At 55.9% G+C, this 15,211-nt stretch overlaps 1 protein-coding gene across 1 annotated transcript; it reads left to right on the forward strand.

The window, feature by feature from the left end:
* The first annotated feature begins 369 nt into the window (after nt 1–369).
* Nucleotides 370–7,222, forward strand: LRFN3 (leucine rich repeat and fibronectin type III domain containing 3). Its single transcript, XM_068992652.1, has 3 exons — nt 370–844; nt 2,358–3,797; nt 6,750–7,222. Exons 2-3 carry the CDS (start codon nt 2,377–2,379, stop codon nt 7,213–7,215), a joined length of 1,887 nt encoding a protein of 628 aa, XP_068848753.1. The 5' UTR covers nt 370–844; nt 2,358–2,376; the 3' UTR covers nt 7,216–7,222.
* Nucleotides 7,223–15,211: the final 7,989 nt, after the last annotated feature.

Raw genomic sequence — 15,211 nt, forward strand, 5'->3', positions numbered from 1 at the left:
GCCGCCGCCCCACAACCAGGACCCGCAACCCGAAATTGGGGAGCCTGCACCCCAAGATTGGATCCAGAGGTCTGGAAACCTGAGCCTCGGAGCCTGATTTGGGGCTGGGACCCTAAGATCTGGAGCTTGAACAGCAGTATTTGGGGCTGAAATCGCAACATCAGTCCCTGGGACCCCAGGATTTGGAGCTGGAACCCCAAGAACTGGAATGTGCACCCCAATATTTGGAGTCTTAACCTCGAGATTTGGCATCTGAATCCCCAAATTTGGAGCTGAGCTTTGAGTTCTATGCCTGGGACCTTCAAATCTGGGACTGGATTCTCATTTCTACACCCTGGAGCCTACTATTTGAGACTCGAACCCTGAAATTTAGGCCTCAGAGTCCAAGATCTGAACCCTGGCATTGCAAAGGGCCCAAACTCATGGGCCTGAAATCCTTGCTGCTAAGCTGAATGCTGAAATTTGGGGAGAATCTTGACTCAGTGCCCCAATATCTAAACCCAGAACCCTAGCATCAAATCCCAAGATTGGGCTTGGGAGTCAGATCTTAGACTCTCCAGCTGTCTGTTTAGCATCCCAAGACAGGAGCTGGGAGACGGTGACTCCGGGCAACCCAAATTGGGGCCTGGGTCCCTAAAATTGGGCCCTTAAGAGGCCCAATATTTGGAGATCTAAGACCCTAAGTATCAAAGTCTAGAGACTCTGGCCATAAATCTGAGCAGAGACGTAACAGACAGAGGCTTTGGGAGCAGGGAAGGCATGACCAGGCACCCCCTCCAGAGCCCTGACCCCTGACCCCTCGGAGCTTGAGGATTCTTGCTCCCTGGGGCAGCTTCCAGCTCAGGTAAGGCTACTGGGAGACCCTGTGGTGGGGAGGGACTTGGGAGGAACTTCATCGCTGGGGGTGGAGGTAAGGAGGACCATGTCCCCCTGGGCACCCTTGGAATTTCCCCAGGGAACAGATGTCCCTTCACAAGAGTCTGCCTCGAACACTGTGGACATTTGGCCAGCCCTGCCCCTCTCTGACCTCCTCATCCCCAGCTGATGGCATCTCCAGGTCTGTGACTGCCCCCCTCCCCCTCCCCTGCTCAGGCTCTCCAGCTTCTTCCTACCATCTGTCTTATTTGATCATCTCCAGCTGCCTCTCGTGTCCACCACTCCACTCTCCAATCTCCTTTCTCCATCTCTTCCTCTCACTGACCATCTCTATTCACCTCTTGTCTCTCTGATCATCTTTGACACTTATGTCCAGTGGCTTTTCTCCCTGGCTACCTCTAGCCCCCACTCCTCTCAAGTGACCATCTCAGTCTGCCCCTGCTGTCTTTGATCATCGCCTTTTAACACCCCTGTCCACAGCATCTCTCTCCAGCCACCTCTGTCTACTGTTTCACTCAATGACCACCCTTGACATCTGTCTGTAGTACCTCTCTCTAATCATCTTTCAGCAGCTCTCTTACCCGTGTCTACCCCTGACTCCAAGCCTTGACCCGTGACTGTCCCTGACCATCTTTCACCCTCTCTTTCTATCTTCTGTCTCTCCTCTCTGACTCCTTCTACCCACCTTTTCCTCTGTCTAACCATCTTTCACTGTCTCTCTTGCCCTCTACACACTCCTGACTCCAGCTGCCAGTCTCCGACCATCCTGGCCGTCACTGACCACCTCTCTTCTCTCAGTCTCTCTTGCTCATTGATGCTCTCTGATCATTGCTAACATCTCTGACTGCCCTTCCTCTCGCTGGTGCCCTCTCCCCACACCCATCAATCTCACCAGCTGTCCCGTCTCCAGCTGTCTCTGACATGTCTGTCCCCTCCTCCTCTCTCTGACCGCCTCTCTGCCTTTTGACCATTTCAGACCATCTTTGACCATCTCTCCTGAATCTGGCCCTCCCTGCCACTTCCCCTCTCTTTGGCCACTCCTCATCTTCGTGACCATCTCTAACAACCTCTCTCATCTGGTCCTGTCTGGCTACTCCTAATCATTCCCACTGCCCTGACCACCTCTTCTCTCTTTGGCCATCTCTGAGTATCTCTCTTTGAGCACATCTAAAGCTCTCTGGCTTACCTTCTCCCCACCCTGATCACTGCTGCTGTTCTCTGCCTGTCTCGTTTCTAATCACCTCTCTTCCCTCTGACTTTCTTTGTTCTTTTCCCTCTCTTCCCTCGTGACACACCTCTCTGAGTCTTTAACCATCTTCTCTGGCTTCTGGTCTGTCTCACCACTCCTCTCTGGCCATCATTGATCAAGTTCTCTGCTCTCAGCCCGCTGTGACCCTCTCTTCTGGTCCCAAACCACCCCGACCCCCTCCAGCACCCCTCTTCTGGCCTCAGCCTGCGCTAACGACCCCTCCTCTTCCCAGCAGGCCGCCCCTGCCCGCGATGGCCGTCCTCCCGCTGCTCCTCTGCCTGCTGCCGCTGGCCCCCGCCTCATCTCCACCCCAGCCAGCCTCACCCAGCCCGTGTCCCCGGCGCTGCCGCTGCCAGACACAGTCCCTGCCCCTAAGCGTGCTGTGCCCCGGGGCAGGCCTCCTTTTCGTGCCACCCTCGCTGGACCGTCGGGCGGCCGAGCTGCGCCTGGCGGACAATTTCATCGCGACTGTGCGGCGCCGGGACCTGGCCAACATGACGGGCCTGCTGCACCTAAGCTTGTCCCGCAATACCATCCGCCACGTGGCCGCCGGCGCCTTTTCAGACCTGCGCGCCCTGCGCGCGCTGCACCTGGATGGCAACCGGCTGACCTCGCTGGGCGAGGGGCAGCTGCGCGGCCTGGTCAACCTGCGCCACCTCATCCTGAGCAACAACCAGCTGGCGGCCCTGGCGGCCGGGGCCCTGGACGACTGCGCCGAGACGCTGGAGGACCTCGACCTCTCCTACAACAACCTGGAACAGCTGCCCTGGGAGGCGCTGGGCCGCCTAGGCAACGTCAACACACTGGGCCTCGACCACAACCTGCTGGCTTCCGTGCCCGCCGGCGCCTTTTCCCGCCTGCACAAGCTGGCGCGGCTGGACATGACCTCCAACCGCCTGACCACCATCCCGCCGGACCCGCTCTTCTCCCGCCTGCCGCTGCTGGCCCGGCCCCGCGGCTCGCCCGCTTCCGCCTTGGTGCTGGCCTTTGGCGGCAACCCCCTGCACTGCAACTGCGAGCTGGTGTGGCTGCGGCGGCTGGCGCGGGAGGACGACCTGGAGGCCTGCGCCTCCCCTCCGGCCCTGGGCGGCCGCTACTTCTGGGCAGTGGGCGAGGAGGAGTTTGTGTGCGAGCCCCCCGTGGTGACCCACCGCTCGCCGCCCCTGGCCGTGCCTGCTGGTCGGCCGGCCGCCCTGCGCTGCCGGGCGGTGGGGGACCCTGAGCCCCGCGTGCGGTGGGTGTCACCCCAGGGCCGGCTGCTGGGCAACTCCAGCCGAGCGCGCGCCTTCCCCAACGGGACACTGGAGCTGCTGGCCACCGAGCCGGGAGATGGCGGCATCTTCACGTGCATCGCAGCTAACGCAGCTGGCGAGGCCACGGCCGCTGTTGAGCTGACTGTGGGTCCCCCACCGCCCCCTCAGCTAGCCAACAGCACCAGCTGTGACCCCCCGCGGGACGGGGAGCCTGATGCCCTCACTCCGCCCTCTGCCGCTTCTGCCTCTGCCTCTGCCAAGGCAGCTGAGGCCGGGGCCCCTACTGACCGTGGTGTCCAGGTGACGGAGCATGGCGCCACAGCGGCTCTCGTCCAGTGGCCAGATCAGCGGCCTATCCCGGGCATCCGCATGTACCAGATCCAGTACAACAGCTCAGCCGACGACATCCTCGTGTACAGGTGCAAGGTCCAGGCGGCGGGCAGTTCGGGTGGGGGAGCGAGGTGGAGGGAGGGCTGGAGGAACACCTACTGATATCCCAGGCTGCAGCACTGGAAGTGAAGCTGCAGGGTTACAAAGGAAATCAGGCAGAGAAGGCAAAAGGAATGTGGCAGCAGTGGTAAAAAGAAAGAAGGCAGCAAAAGTAAACAGCAACAGACAGAAAAAGGAAATCCGGCAGCAAGAATAAAACATAATCAGCACTTCCCTGGTGGCCCAGTGGTTAGGGTGCTGTGCTTTCACTACATGGAGCATGGGTTCGATCCCTGGTTGGGGAACTAAGATAGATCCTGCATGCTGCAAGGCGTGGCCAGAAAAAAAAAAAAATAGAAGTTTAACTAGGCAGCTGGGGAGGCAAGGTTGAAGGGATATGAGCAGATTTAAGTAGTAAAAAGAACTAAGTATTTCCAGATGACAGCTAGATTCAAGTCAAGCTGCAGGAAGAAAAAGAGGTCAAGCAGGAGGGTCCAGGGATCATGGGGGAAATGGATTGAGGCAGCCCAGCTGCAAAGGAACTCAGTGCATGCTCAGTCACTTCAGTCGTGTCTGACTCGTTGCAGCCCTATGGACTGTAGCCCGCCAGGCTCCTCTGCCCATGGGATTTTCCAGGAAAGAATACTGGAATAGGTTTCCATGCCCTCTTCCAAGGGATCTTCTCGACCCAGGGATCGAACCTGCATCTTCTGCATTGCAGGTGGATTCTTTACCCACTGAACCACCTGGAAAGCCTGCAAAGGAACTCAGACCAGAGGTTAAAAGGAAAATGGGGGAGGAGGTTATATAGAGATTAGGCTTTGGGTTTGTACAGTGTGACCTGCTCCACGTGTTTGGAGTTCTAACATGGTGACATCTCAGCTTTGGGTTTTTTTTTTTCGAATCATATTCAAGCTAGCTCAAGCTCCACCACTGCTAGGTGAACAGGACTGTTTAGTCTGCCATTGCTAGGGACTCCCTACTCCCTTCTCCCTTCTCTTGCTGCAAACAAAACCTGGGCTGACACACTCCAAGAGTGGGTTACCATGACAGTCATCCAGGCAAGGTTGGAACGTCCACTGTGGCCACATGTGGTCACTGATGGTGGCTGTAACCCAGGTGCAGCTGACATGTCTGACCCAATCCAGCTTTGCATGGATGGCTGGGGATGGCTCCCTGTCCTCACTGTCAGGCTGGCCCAGGGGTACCGCCCCTGACACCCGGCTGCAGAGGAGTGGGCCTCCCAAGGTCTGGGGTCCATGCCTTGTAAACCCAGTATCTGGGTTCCCTTTGCCTCCCCACAAGCCAAAACCTCCAAAGGTAATCACTTGATTTCTTTCTCAGTCAGTCCTGGAAATCTAACAAGCTTTTCTCCATTCCATTTCGAAGATGGCCATCGTCAGTCGATTCCACAGAGGGCTCACACCTGAAAATCACACAAGTCCCATCCACCTTGCTGGGTGGGTTGGGGAGGATGGGACAAATGCTTTCCTAGACCATCACCCTCCTAGAGACAATCACAGAGTTCCCTCATTAAAGCCACTGAAGAATAAAACAGGGATTATAAAACAAGTTAAATCTCCAACAGTGCGCCCTGCTACAAAAGGAAATATAGTGAAATTGGGTACTAAAGATAAAAGGAAATGGAAAAGATAAGGATAAATTGAAACCAGGCCAGAGAGATAAAAGAGAATCAGGAGACAGAACTGGAACGAAATAAGGCAACAGGGAGGAAAAGAACTCAGCAGCGATGACTGAGGCGCATCAGTTTAATGAAAACGGAGTCAGATGACAGGGCTCTCTGGCAAGCAGGCTACGGCTACAGCAATAATAATACGGCAGCGAGGCTCAGGGGACCTTCATTGGCAGGTTAGAAGGAAATCGGGCATCAGCACAATGGGGGATTCAGGCGGTTAGATTAGAGAGAATTCTAGCTTTCCACTGGAGGAAAGTCAGGCAGCTGGGAAAGTGCAACCAAGCCCCGGATGGAGGAAAGTCAGAGGGACAGAGAGAAATGAGGTGAAGGCCTAGAGGGAGATGTGGAGGTGGGATTAGAGGGAAATTGGATGGGGGAGGGGGCTAGCAGTAGGAAATGGGCATCAGGTTAGAGGAATACCAGGCAGCCTCTTCCCTGGCAATCCAGTGGTTAAGACTTCACCTTCCCAAGCAAGGGGTGCAAGTTAGATTCCTGGTCTGCAAGCTGAGATCCCACATGCCTCTGGGCCAAAAAAAAAAACAAAACAAAACACAGAAACAGTATTGTTACAAATTCAGTAAAGACTTTTAAAATGATCCACATCAAAAAAATTTTTTTAAAAACAAAACTGGGCACAGAGTTGAAGAGATGTCTGGCTGGAGGGAACTCAGTGGTGGGCTGGCAGGAAATGGGATGATAGACTTGGGGGATTCAGGAAGTGAGCTGGTGGGGGTTGGGGCGGGTGACCAGAGTGAAGTTAGGCAGGGGAGTGGAACAAAATTGGGCAGTAAGGCTAGAGGAAACTTGGGCTGCAGGCTTGGAGAAAATGCTGGAAGGGTGGCAGTGCAGGAGGGGAACCAGGCAACCGGATATAAAATGAAACCACACTTGGGAGGCAGTGGGGCTCACGGCAAACTGGGCAGCAGAGTGGAGGGGAAGCGGGCACTGGTGAGAATGTAGGCACTGAGGCCAGAGGGAGATCAAAGGGACATTTGAGCAGCAGGAAAATGAGAAGGTGGACTGGGGTAAAACTGGCTAACAGAATGGAGGGATGTCAGGCGGCTGAAGGGTATCAAACCAAAGGGAATTCAGGCAGTGGTTACAGGGACCTCAGGGCCTAGGATGAAATGAGGCAGTGGCCTTGGATAGGGGGTGGAGGGGATCTTCCAGACTGGAGGGTTGGGGCAGGGTGCAGGGTGGGTGCTGGGCAGCCGCTGACCTGACCCCCACCTGCCTGTCCCTCCAGAATGATCCCGGCCGAAAGCAGCTCCTTCCTGTTGACGGACCTGGCGTCAGGCCGCACCTACGATCTGTGCGTGCTCGCCGTGTACGAGGATGGCGCCACGGGGCTGACCGCCACACGGCCGGTGGGCTGCAACCGCTTCTCCACCGAGCCGGCGCTGCGGCCCTGCGGGGCCCCGCATGCGCCCTTCCTGGGCGGCACCATGATCATCGCGCTGGGGGGTGTCATCGTGGCCTCCGTCCTGGTCTTCATCTTCGTGCTGCTCATGCGTTACAAGGTCCACGGCGGCCAACCCCCCGGCAAGACCAAGGCTTCCGCGCCTGTCAGCAGCGTGTGCTCCCAAACCAACGGCGCCCTGGGCCCCACGCCGGCCCTGCCGGCCCCTGAGCCCACCGCACCCAGGGCCCACACCGTGGTCCAGCTGGACTGTGAGCCGTGGGGGCCCAGCCACGAACCCACGGGACCCTAGCTTCACGCCCACCTCTACAGCCCAGAAGGGGCCCCCTGCCGGGGTGGCAGGACCCAGACACCCCGTGGCACCTGGCCTCGGACTCACCAAATTGCTCACGGTTTTTAAAACTGATGGGGAGGGTGTTGGGGGCACCGGGCACAACAAGAAAGTCCTATTTTTCTAAGCTTGGGCCTGGGCCCTTGCCCTTGTCTCTGTCTGTTGGGGGTGGGGGTTCGTTCAGAGGTCCGGAGTAGGATGCTTCCATTGGGGAGAGAACCGCCCTCTCCCTGTCCCTTTCTGTCTGAGGTCTCTGGATGAGCCTGAGGACAGGTCATCCCTTCACCCTGCAGACATTCCCTTAGTGTCCTCTCTGGGCCTGCCCTGTGCTGAGTGACGCCATGGTGACCCAGGCACCCCCCAGCCCTGCCCCTCAGACAGTGATAGCTCAGAGCGATGAGAGACTTGATGAGGAGGGAAGCCTAGGAGATGGCAGGAGCCCAAAAAAAGGTGTCTGACTCAGCCTAGGGTGTGGTCAGGGAGGGCTTCATGAAGGAGACATGAGCTGAGAATGACATCTGAAGGAGATAATCGGGCAAAGAGCAGAAGGAAAGGTCTTCTGGGCAGAGGGCCAACACAAGCAAGGGCTTAGGACGTGCAGGGCCCTGGGGGCACTGCAGTAGAAGTGAGGCAGGAGGCGTGGGCAGGGTTCAGGACCCCCAGGCTGAGGAGCTCAGACTCTGGCCTGATAGTATTGGGGAGTCACGGAGGAGTCTGTGCAAGGGAGGGAGAGGGTCAGGTTTGGGTTTCAGGAAGATCCTTCTAGCTGTCAGGACGGTGGATCAGAAATGAAGACAGGCTGGGAGCCTGGGGAAAACCAGGGCAGGAACCTGGGTGGGTGAGGACAAAGCTGGGCCAGGGGCAGGCCTGGGGGAAGCAGCAGAGGGTGGGTGAGAACAACAGGAAGCTGAGTAGATCGCTTATGGAGCTGAAGGGCTGTGGGGGACGAAAGTGTCCAGGAGAAGGCCCAGGGCTCTGACCGGGAGAGAGACAGTGGATCTGCCCTGATACAGAACCAGGGAGGAGGGGCAGGTTTGAGGAAGATACTGAGGCCACCGTGGGACTTCGTGGACATGGAAGGAAGCCATGCTCACCACTGTCCCACTGATGCCACTGGGACTTGTTGAATATGGGGGTGGGGGACCCAGAAGGTGGGCATGTCATTAAGGGGTGGCAGCCGCGAGGCCGCTAGACCCCTAGTCTAAGACCAGAGCTAAGGACAGAAATGGGGCTCTGTCAGTGGGAATGGGTCATCAGACTCTCCATATTTAAGGGACAGAAAAATAAATACCTGGACTGAAGAACAAAGCCTGAACAGCAGTAAGTGGAGGGACAGAGTGAAGCAAACCAGCCAAATCAGAGCCAAGGACTCTTGTGTTTAATGATCTCAGGGCTGTGGTGACCTCAGCGAGAGCCGTGTTAGGGGACTGGCTGGGCAGCTGCCAAAGCCAGCTGATTTAACAGGAGGAGGTAAGAAACTATAGACAGGGAGTGTAGACCCTGTGATCCTGTGCGCCTTTAGCCTAGTTCAGGTTGATCAGGGCCTTTCTGCCCCTACGTCTCTCCAGGGTTTGTCCTCATTCAGTCTAGATCTGCCCTAGGCCTCCCCTTGGATACCAGGTGTGGAGGTTTGCAAGACCAACCCTGGGTCTTGGAAGTGTCACTGAAGGCCCAGGAATGAATCAGCGGTAGGAGGACCAGCGCTCCCTGACCTCAGACCATCGCTGGTACCACCTCCTGAGGCAAGATATGGAGGGAACTCAGCTCCTGTCTTTCTTCCCTGCTGTGTGAGGGGTTTGATGACGACAGCCCAAGACTGGATTGGCTGCTCATGATCTGGTGCACATGACTTGTCCTCGTGGAATAACCTAGATCCTGGCACACCTTTCTTGGTTGGGTGTAGGCCTTGGAAATGGTCCTCCATTGACCAAGGGAACAGCCTGAGTCCCAAGGACCTGACCTGATCCCTCAAGTTCTCCAGCACCATCACGAGGTCCTTCCTCTTGTTGCTTGTTACCCTCAGTGGCTGAGGTCAGGTGAAGCCATCAGGGAGAGTGAGGTATTTGGGGAAAGGGACCTAGAGAGTGGGAGGATGGGATAGATAGCAAGTGCCTGCTACAAAATACCACTTGCTGCCATAAGGGGGAGCCAGAGCGTGCCATCCTGCTACCTTCCTTTTAAAATTTGAACAATTAACGCGTGCCCTCTGAATGCAAAGTACTAGGGCTTCCCCGCTGGCTCAGCGGTAAAGAATCCCACTGCCAATGCAGGAGACACAGGTTCAATACTTAGGTCCAGAGATCCGCTAAAGGAGGAAATGGCAACCCACTCCAATAGTCTTGCCTGGAGAACCCCATGGACAGAGGAGCCTGCTGGGGCTACAGTCCATGGGGTCACAAAGAGTAAGACATGACTTAGCAACTGAACAACAGCAACAAAAAGGGATTCGATACTGAACAAATATAGGCCCGTCCTGCCCTCCTATATCTCACCGTTTGGTGAGGGAAACAAGCGTCAAATAAGCAAGTGGAGAGCGTGTATGGTGACAAGGTGGGTCACAGAGGAGAGACCCTTGGAACTATGAGACCCTATAACCAGGGGACTTGACCCAGGAAGAGAGTTTAGGGAGGCTTCCTGGAGGAAGTCACACCTGCTGAGATGCTCAAGCTAACTACCCAGTGGTTGGAAAGGATATTCCATACAGGTGAAACAGCACTGTAGGAGGCTGCAGGGCTGGCGTGGGTTGGAGGGGAGGAAAAAGAAAGTGATCCTGTGTTTAGGCTGGAGAGCTGAAAGGGGGCAGATGATGAAGGACCCTGTGGGCAACTGGGAGGATCCTGGATTTTATTCTCCGTGGCATGAGAAGTCATTGGAGGGTTTTGAGCCGTGAGAAGAGTCCTCCCTGATGTCTAGGAAGCTCCAGTGGGAGTTCTGTTTGCATATTCACAACAAAGGTGACTCAGGGAGACCAGGGAGGAGGCTACCGCGATGGTGCAGGCAGAAAAAGTGGCCAGACGAGGTTGGGAGCTGAAGTGAGTGGACTGAGAGATCTGAACTACCTCACCCAAGGCCTCCATCCCCTACACAGAAGGGGACAGTGGGACCACTGTCCAGCTGCCCCGTTCTCAGGCAAGATTGCAGTGAGTGGGGAAGAAGAGTTGTGGGGCCTCGGTCTCTGATACCTGGGATCCATCCCTTAGATGAGGAAGGTGACTTCTCTACAGGAATGAAGGACCTCTTCCAGGTTCAAGTGCGAAGACTGAGGCTGTGGCCTGTGGGGCAGGGGAGAGGGGATGTGGGCCCAGGAAATTCAGTCCCAGAGACAGAGGCACATCCGCACAGGCAGAAGCAGAGAGGTGGGAGGAAGCACACAGGGCAGGCTGGTTCCTCTAGCGTGGTCCCCTTCTGCCACTCCAACAAGATACGTGGACCATCCCCCAGCCCCATGCAGGGACCATCCCCCAACCCCATGCAGAGACAATCCAACTCTGGACAAACGACCACATGTGTCTGTAGCTGAAAGTTAAAATTCAGCTTGTCCGACATTGCCTAGCTGAGTCCACCAGCTTCCTGAGCTCAGGAAGTGCTACTCTTTCCACTGTCCATCCCCCATCTGGCTTGGAGGATCCCCTGCACAGTTTTTAGACCAGCTTTCTTGGCACCAAATCTCCAGGCTTCTGGAGGATTTTCTTGAAGATACTGTAGTTTTGATACCAGGACTCTGTCCTCTGTCTGCCTCCTGCCAGATCCTGGGTGTGGCTAACCCAGGGTTCCTGAGTGTCTGGAATAATTGTGATAACATGAGAGGCTTCAGCTAATGCCAAGACTTCACAACGCTACCTGGACACATATGTGGGAGAATCAGATGAAGGGTCCTCCGAAAGAGGAAGTTTCTTTCCTAGACTGAACTTGGGCATGGTTCCTCCCTGATCACACCTCACAAAAGCAAGGATAGATATCAATGCTCAGTGTTGCTCTGACCTGTGCAGAATGATAGGGGCCTCCCTGGGGGCTCAGATGGTAATGAATCTGCCTGCAGTGCAGGAGACCCAGGTTCAATCCCTGGGTCAGGAAGATTTCCCCTGGAGAAGGGAATGGCTACCCACTCCAGTATTCGTACCTGGAAAATTCTGTGGACAGAGGAGCCTGGCAGGCTATGGTCCATGGGGTGGCAAGAGTCAGACATGACTGGGCGACTAACACTTTCACTTTATCATGCACAGCGATACTGGGAACAGAGTGGTAACCAACAGCCCCAGACCCTTCCCTCATAGAGTTCAAGTCTAGTGGAGCAAATAAATACTCACCAAACAATGGCAGTCAGTGCTGGGATGGGAGAAGCACAGGCAAGAATGATTAGGGCCTGTTTAAGCCGAGGGGACTCTGGGAGCCCAGAAGGGGCTCCTAACTGAGCCTGGAATGGGAGGTGGGGAGATTCCAAGATTCCCCAAAGGCAGAGCCAGCTTCGTGGCTGTGTGATCTGCATGGATGCCCAGTGCCCCTTGTTTAAAAGGACCCCATGCTGGCTGATGCCCCACTGTCACAATCGTGAAATTCTTAATGATTTTTGAACAAAGAACTCCACATTTTCATTTTGCACTGGGACCCCACCCCACCCCACACACTTGAAGGATATACAGAGAAAGCTGGGAGAAGAGAGGTCTCCCAAGAAGGAAGAACACTGTATGCAAAAGAGAAGCAGGAAAGAGAGAGGATGGGCACTTGGAGAGCTGGCCAAATTCCCCTGTAGCTGGAGCACAGAGTGGGAGAAGAGGGAGGGTGACAGGGAAACTTAAGAAGTAGGCGGATGCCTGCTGCCAGGCTTAGGAAATCTGACTGCACACCAGAGGCACCGGAGCCATGGCGGGGGGGCAGGGTCTGGTATGGACTTTAGAAAGATCCATGGTGAGGAGGGTGGCTAGGGGCCCAGAGTAAAGAACAAAGTCAGGATCGGGGGCTCATTTGCCTTAGGAGGGCCTGGGACTGTCTGACCTCTGTGGGCAGGCTTATGAAGAGCCTTGGATACCTGGGTGACTGACATTCCGGCGTACCGGGAGACTGATCAGGGAGATTCCACAGCTGAACCCAGAGAAGCTGAACCCATTTTCACTGTTGAGGGTGGGAGGGGAGTACACAAGGGTAGGTTCAAGGGTGTTCCTGGTAAGTATTTGAAAATCTTTTAATATGAGAACTCACATGGGTAGACTGATGGAGCTGAGTGCAAAATTGACTGATTTTAGAGTATAAAACGTGACACTTCAGAGGACTTTATTCTGGGTATATTCTGGCTTCAACTCTCTATAGAATCCCTGGGGTACACTTGACTCTGGATAAAACATCAGTTCTTTGGGAACTTCCTCTTCATCCACAACCCTGAATGCTGTGGTTCTCACCACCCTCCTGCTTCTCCACTCACTTCTTTCTGGGGCATCACCCCCAACACACCCCAAAGCTTCCATTTTCCTTCTCTGCTGAGGACCTCCACACCTCTGTCCCGGCCCTAGCCCCTCCCCTGAACCCTGGGCCTGGCTTTCCTTGGCTTCCTGAACATCCCCCCGGGGCCCCTCACACCCACTGGGTCCCACTTTGGCCTCAGCTTCTTCCCAAAGCTGACCCTCTTCCTGAGTCCTGTCTCAAGGCAATCCCCACGCAGCCTCCTGAGCAGCGCCCACCGAGCAGTGCCCCCCGAGCAGCGGCCCCCTCCTTCCTCCGTTCTCTGGCCCCATTCTGTTCTAACTCTGGCCTCACCCACGTGGGTCCCTGTACCTCCTCCCCCTGGGCTTCTGGCCTCAGTCTCACCCTCTGCTCCAGGGAATCTTCCTAAAGCCAAACCCGAGCCTCCTCTGGGCTTCCCAAGTGGCTAAGTGGTAAAGAATCCACCTGCCAATGTAGGAGACACTGGTTCGATCCCTGGGCAAGGAAGATCCCCTGGAGGAGGAAATGGCAACCCACTCCAGTCCCACTCCAGTATTCTTGCCTGGAGAATCCCCGCGGACAGAGGAGCCTGGTGGGCTACAGTCCACGGGGTCGCAAAGAGTCGGACACAACTGAGCGACTAAGCACCCACACACCCTCCTGTGCATGGAACCTTCCATGGCTCTCCAGGGGCCCCGGGACAGAGCCCAGTTCCACAGCCTGGCAGCAGAGGCCTTGCCCCCTCCCCTGTTCCCAGGTCAGCTCCATCTCTAGCACGAATGTTCCCCACCTCAGTCTGGAAGGAAGTCGCTGCTGCCTGGAAGACTCTCACCTTTACACTCCCACACCTGTCCTCACTTTGTTCCCTGTGCCCTCGGCGGAGCCCCCCTCACCACCTCTGCTTGTGATGAAGAGCCCGGGAGGGATCTTAAGCAGGTGAGAAATGAAGCTACTGGGAGTCGGTTCCTTCTTGAATTCTCCCCCTCCGCCTCCCACCCAAAGCAAGGGTTCTGGGAGGAAAGAGGCTAGGGGCACATGTTCCTGGGACCTGGGAGAACGGAGGGGCTGAAAACTATATCCGAGGTCCCTTGCTTCTCCCTGTCTAGAGCCCCAGCCTTGTCCTTCCTCCCAGACCCTCCGTGGACGGTGATGCTCCACTCTTCTCTCGTTCCAGGAGGATGGGCGCGACTGGAAGCCATTGTCTTCCCTTGGGCGCTCCACCGTCAGATCCTGCAGGCCTCCACATGGGGCATGTGTTGCCCTCTCCCGCCTGCTCCAGTCACTTCCACGACCTGGAGCCCAGCCTCCACCAACCCTAGGAGTTCAGGTCCCCGGTCCTCCTCCCTCAGACTCAGGAAATCCAGTCTCATGCCCCCTCTTCTGCAGAATCCAGGTGTCCAGGCACCCAGTGCCCTCCTTTCCAGGATCCCCAAAGTTCAAGCCTGAAGCCTCTCCTTCCTCACTCCTCAGCAGACTCAGGAACCCTGACCCTGTTTTCTTGGGAACCATGATATTCTCTCTCTCTCTCTCTCTCTCTCTTTTTTTTTTTTTTGGCCACACTGCGTGCTAGTTCTGTGACCAGGGGTTGAACCCACGCCCCCTGCACTGTAACCACAGAGTCTTAACCACTGGACCACCAGGGAAGTCCCAACCATGGTATTCTAGTCTTACCCACTTCGATCCCCTGATTTGTAATTTTCTGTCTTAAACTTGGAGACTTCACCCCTCCAAACACTTGAGGGCCCTCTGAAGGAATATCTTTCTTGCCTCTCTTTGGGTCTTCATATCTCTCCACCACTCAGCTCTCTCTACCTCTCTGACTCTGCCTGTCTCTCTCCCCACACCTATCTCTCCATCTCACTGCAATTTTCTTGCATGTTTTCCTCTCCCTCTTTCAGTGTCTCTGCTCAGCTCTGTCTCCCTCCTCTCCCCTCCCTGTCCTCTCCCCTCCCCTCTCTCCATCTGCCCCTTTTCCTTGACCCTGCCCACATAATGAGGCCTCACTACTGTCGATGGCAACAGGTCAGGCTGGAGCCAGTGCTAATGGGGACCTCAGTGTGCTGACCCAGGGAGAGTGCTGAGGGCCAGGCCCAAGCATGCGTGTGTTAGCTGCTCAGTCGTGTCTGACTCTTTGAGGCCCCACGGGCCATAGCTCACAAGTTCTGTCCATGGAATTCTCCAGGCAAGAATACTGGAGCAGGTTGCCATTTCCTCCTCTAGGGCATCTTCCCGACCCAGGGATTGAACCTGAGTCTCCTGCATTGCAGGCAGATTCTTTACCATCTGAGTCACCATGGAAGCCCAGGCATTTGGAACCATAAATGCCCCCACAATGCGCCTGGCCTCATTCCAGCTCCTTGCAGGTGAGCCCCCATCTTACCTTATTCCCTGGGTTCTGAGGCCTGCGTTCTTCTCTAGGATTCCTCTTGCGTCCCCTCTGCTCCTGCGGTAGGAGGCCTGGAGGGCAGACTGGCAAGAGAGACGGCACTGACTAACCGGGATCCACCCACTCCCTCTCCAGCCACGGGCACCCTCTCACCTG

Source organism: Capricornis sumatraensis, chromosome 20 (assembly GCF_032405125.1).
Source record: "Capricornis sumatraensis isolate serow.1 chromosome 20, serow.2, whole genome shotgun sequence".
Classification (NCBI taxonomy): Eukaryota; Metazoa; Chordata; class Mammalia; order Artiodactyla; family Bovidae; genus Capricornis; species Capricornis sumatraensis.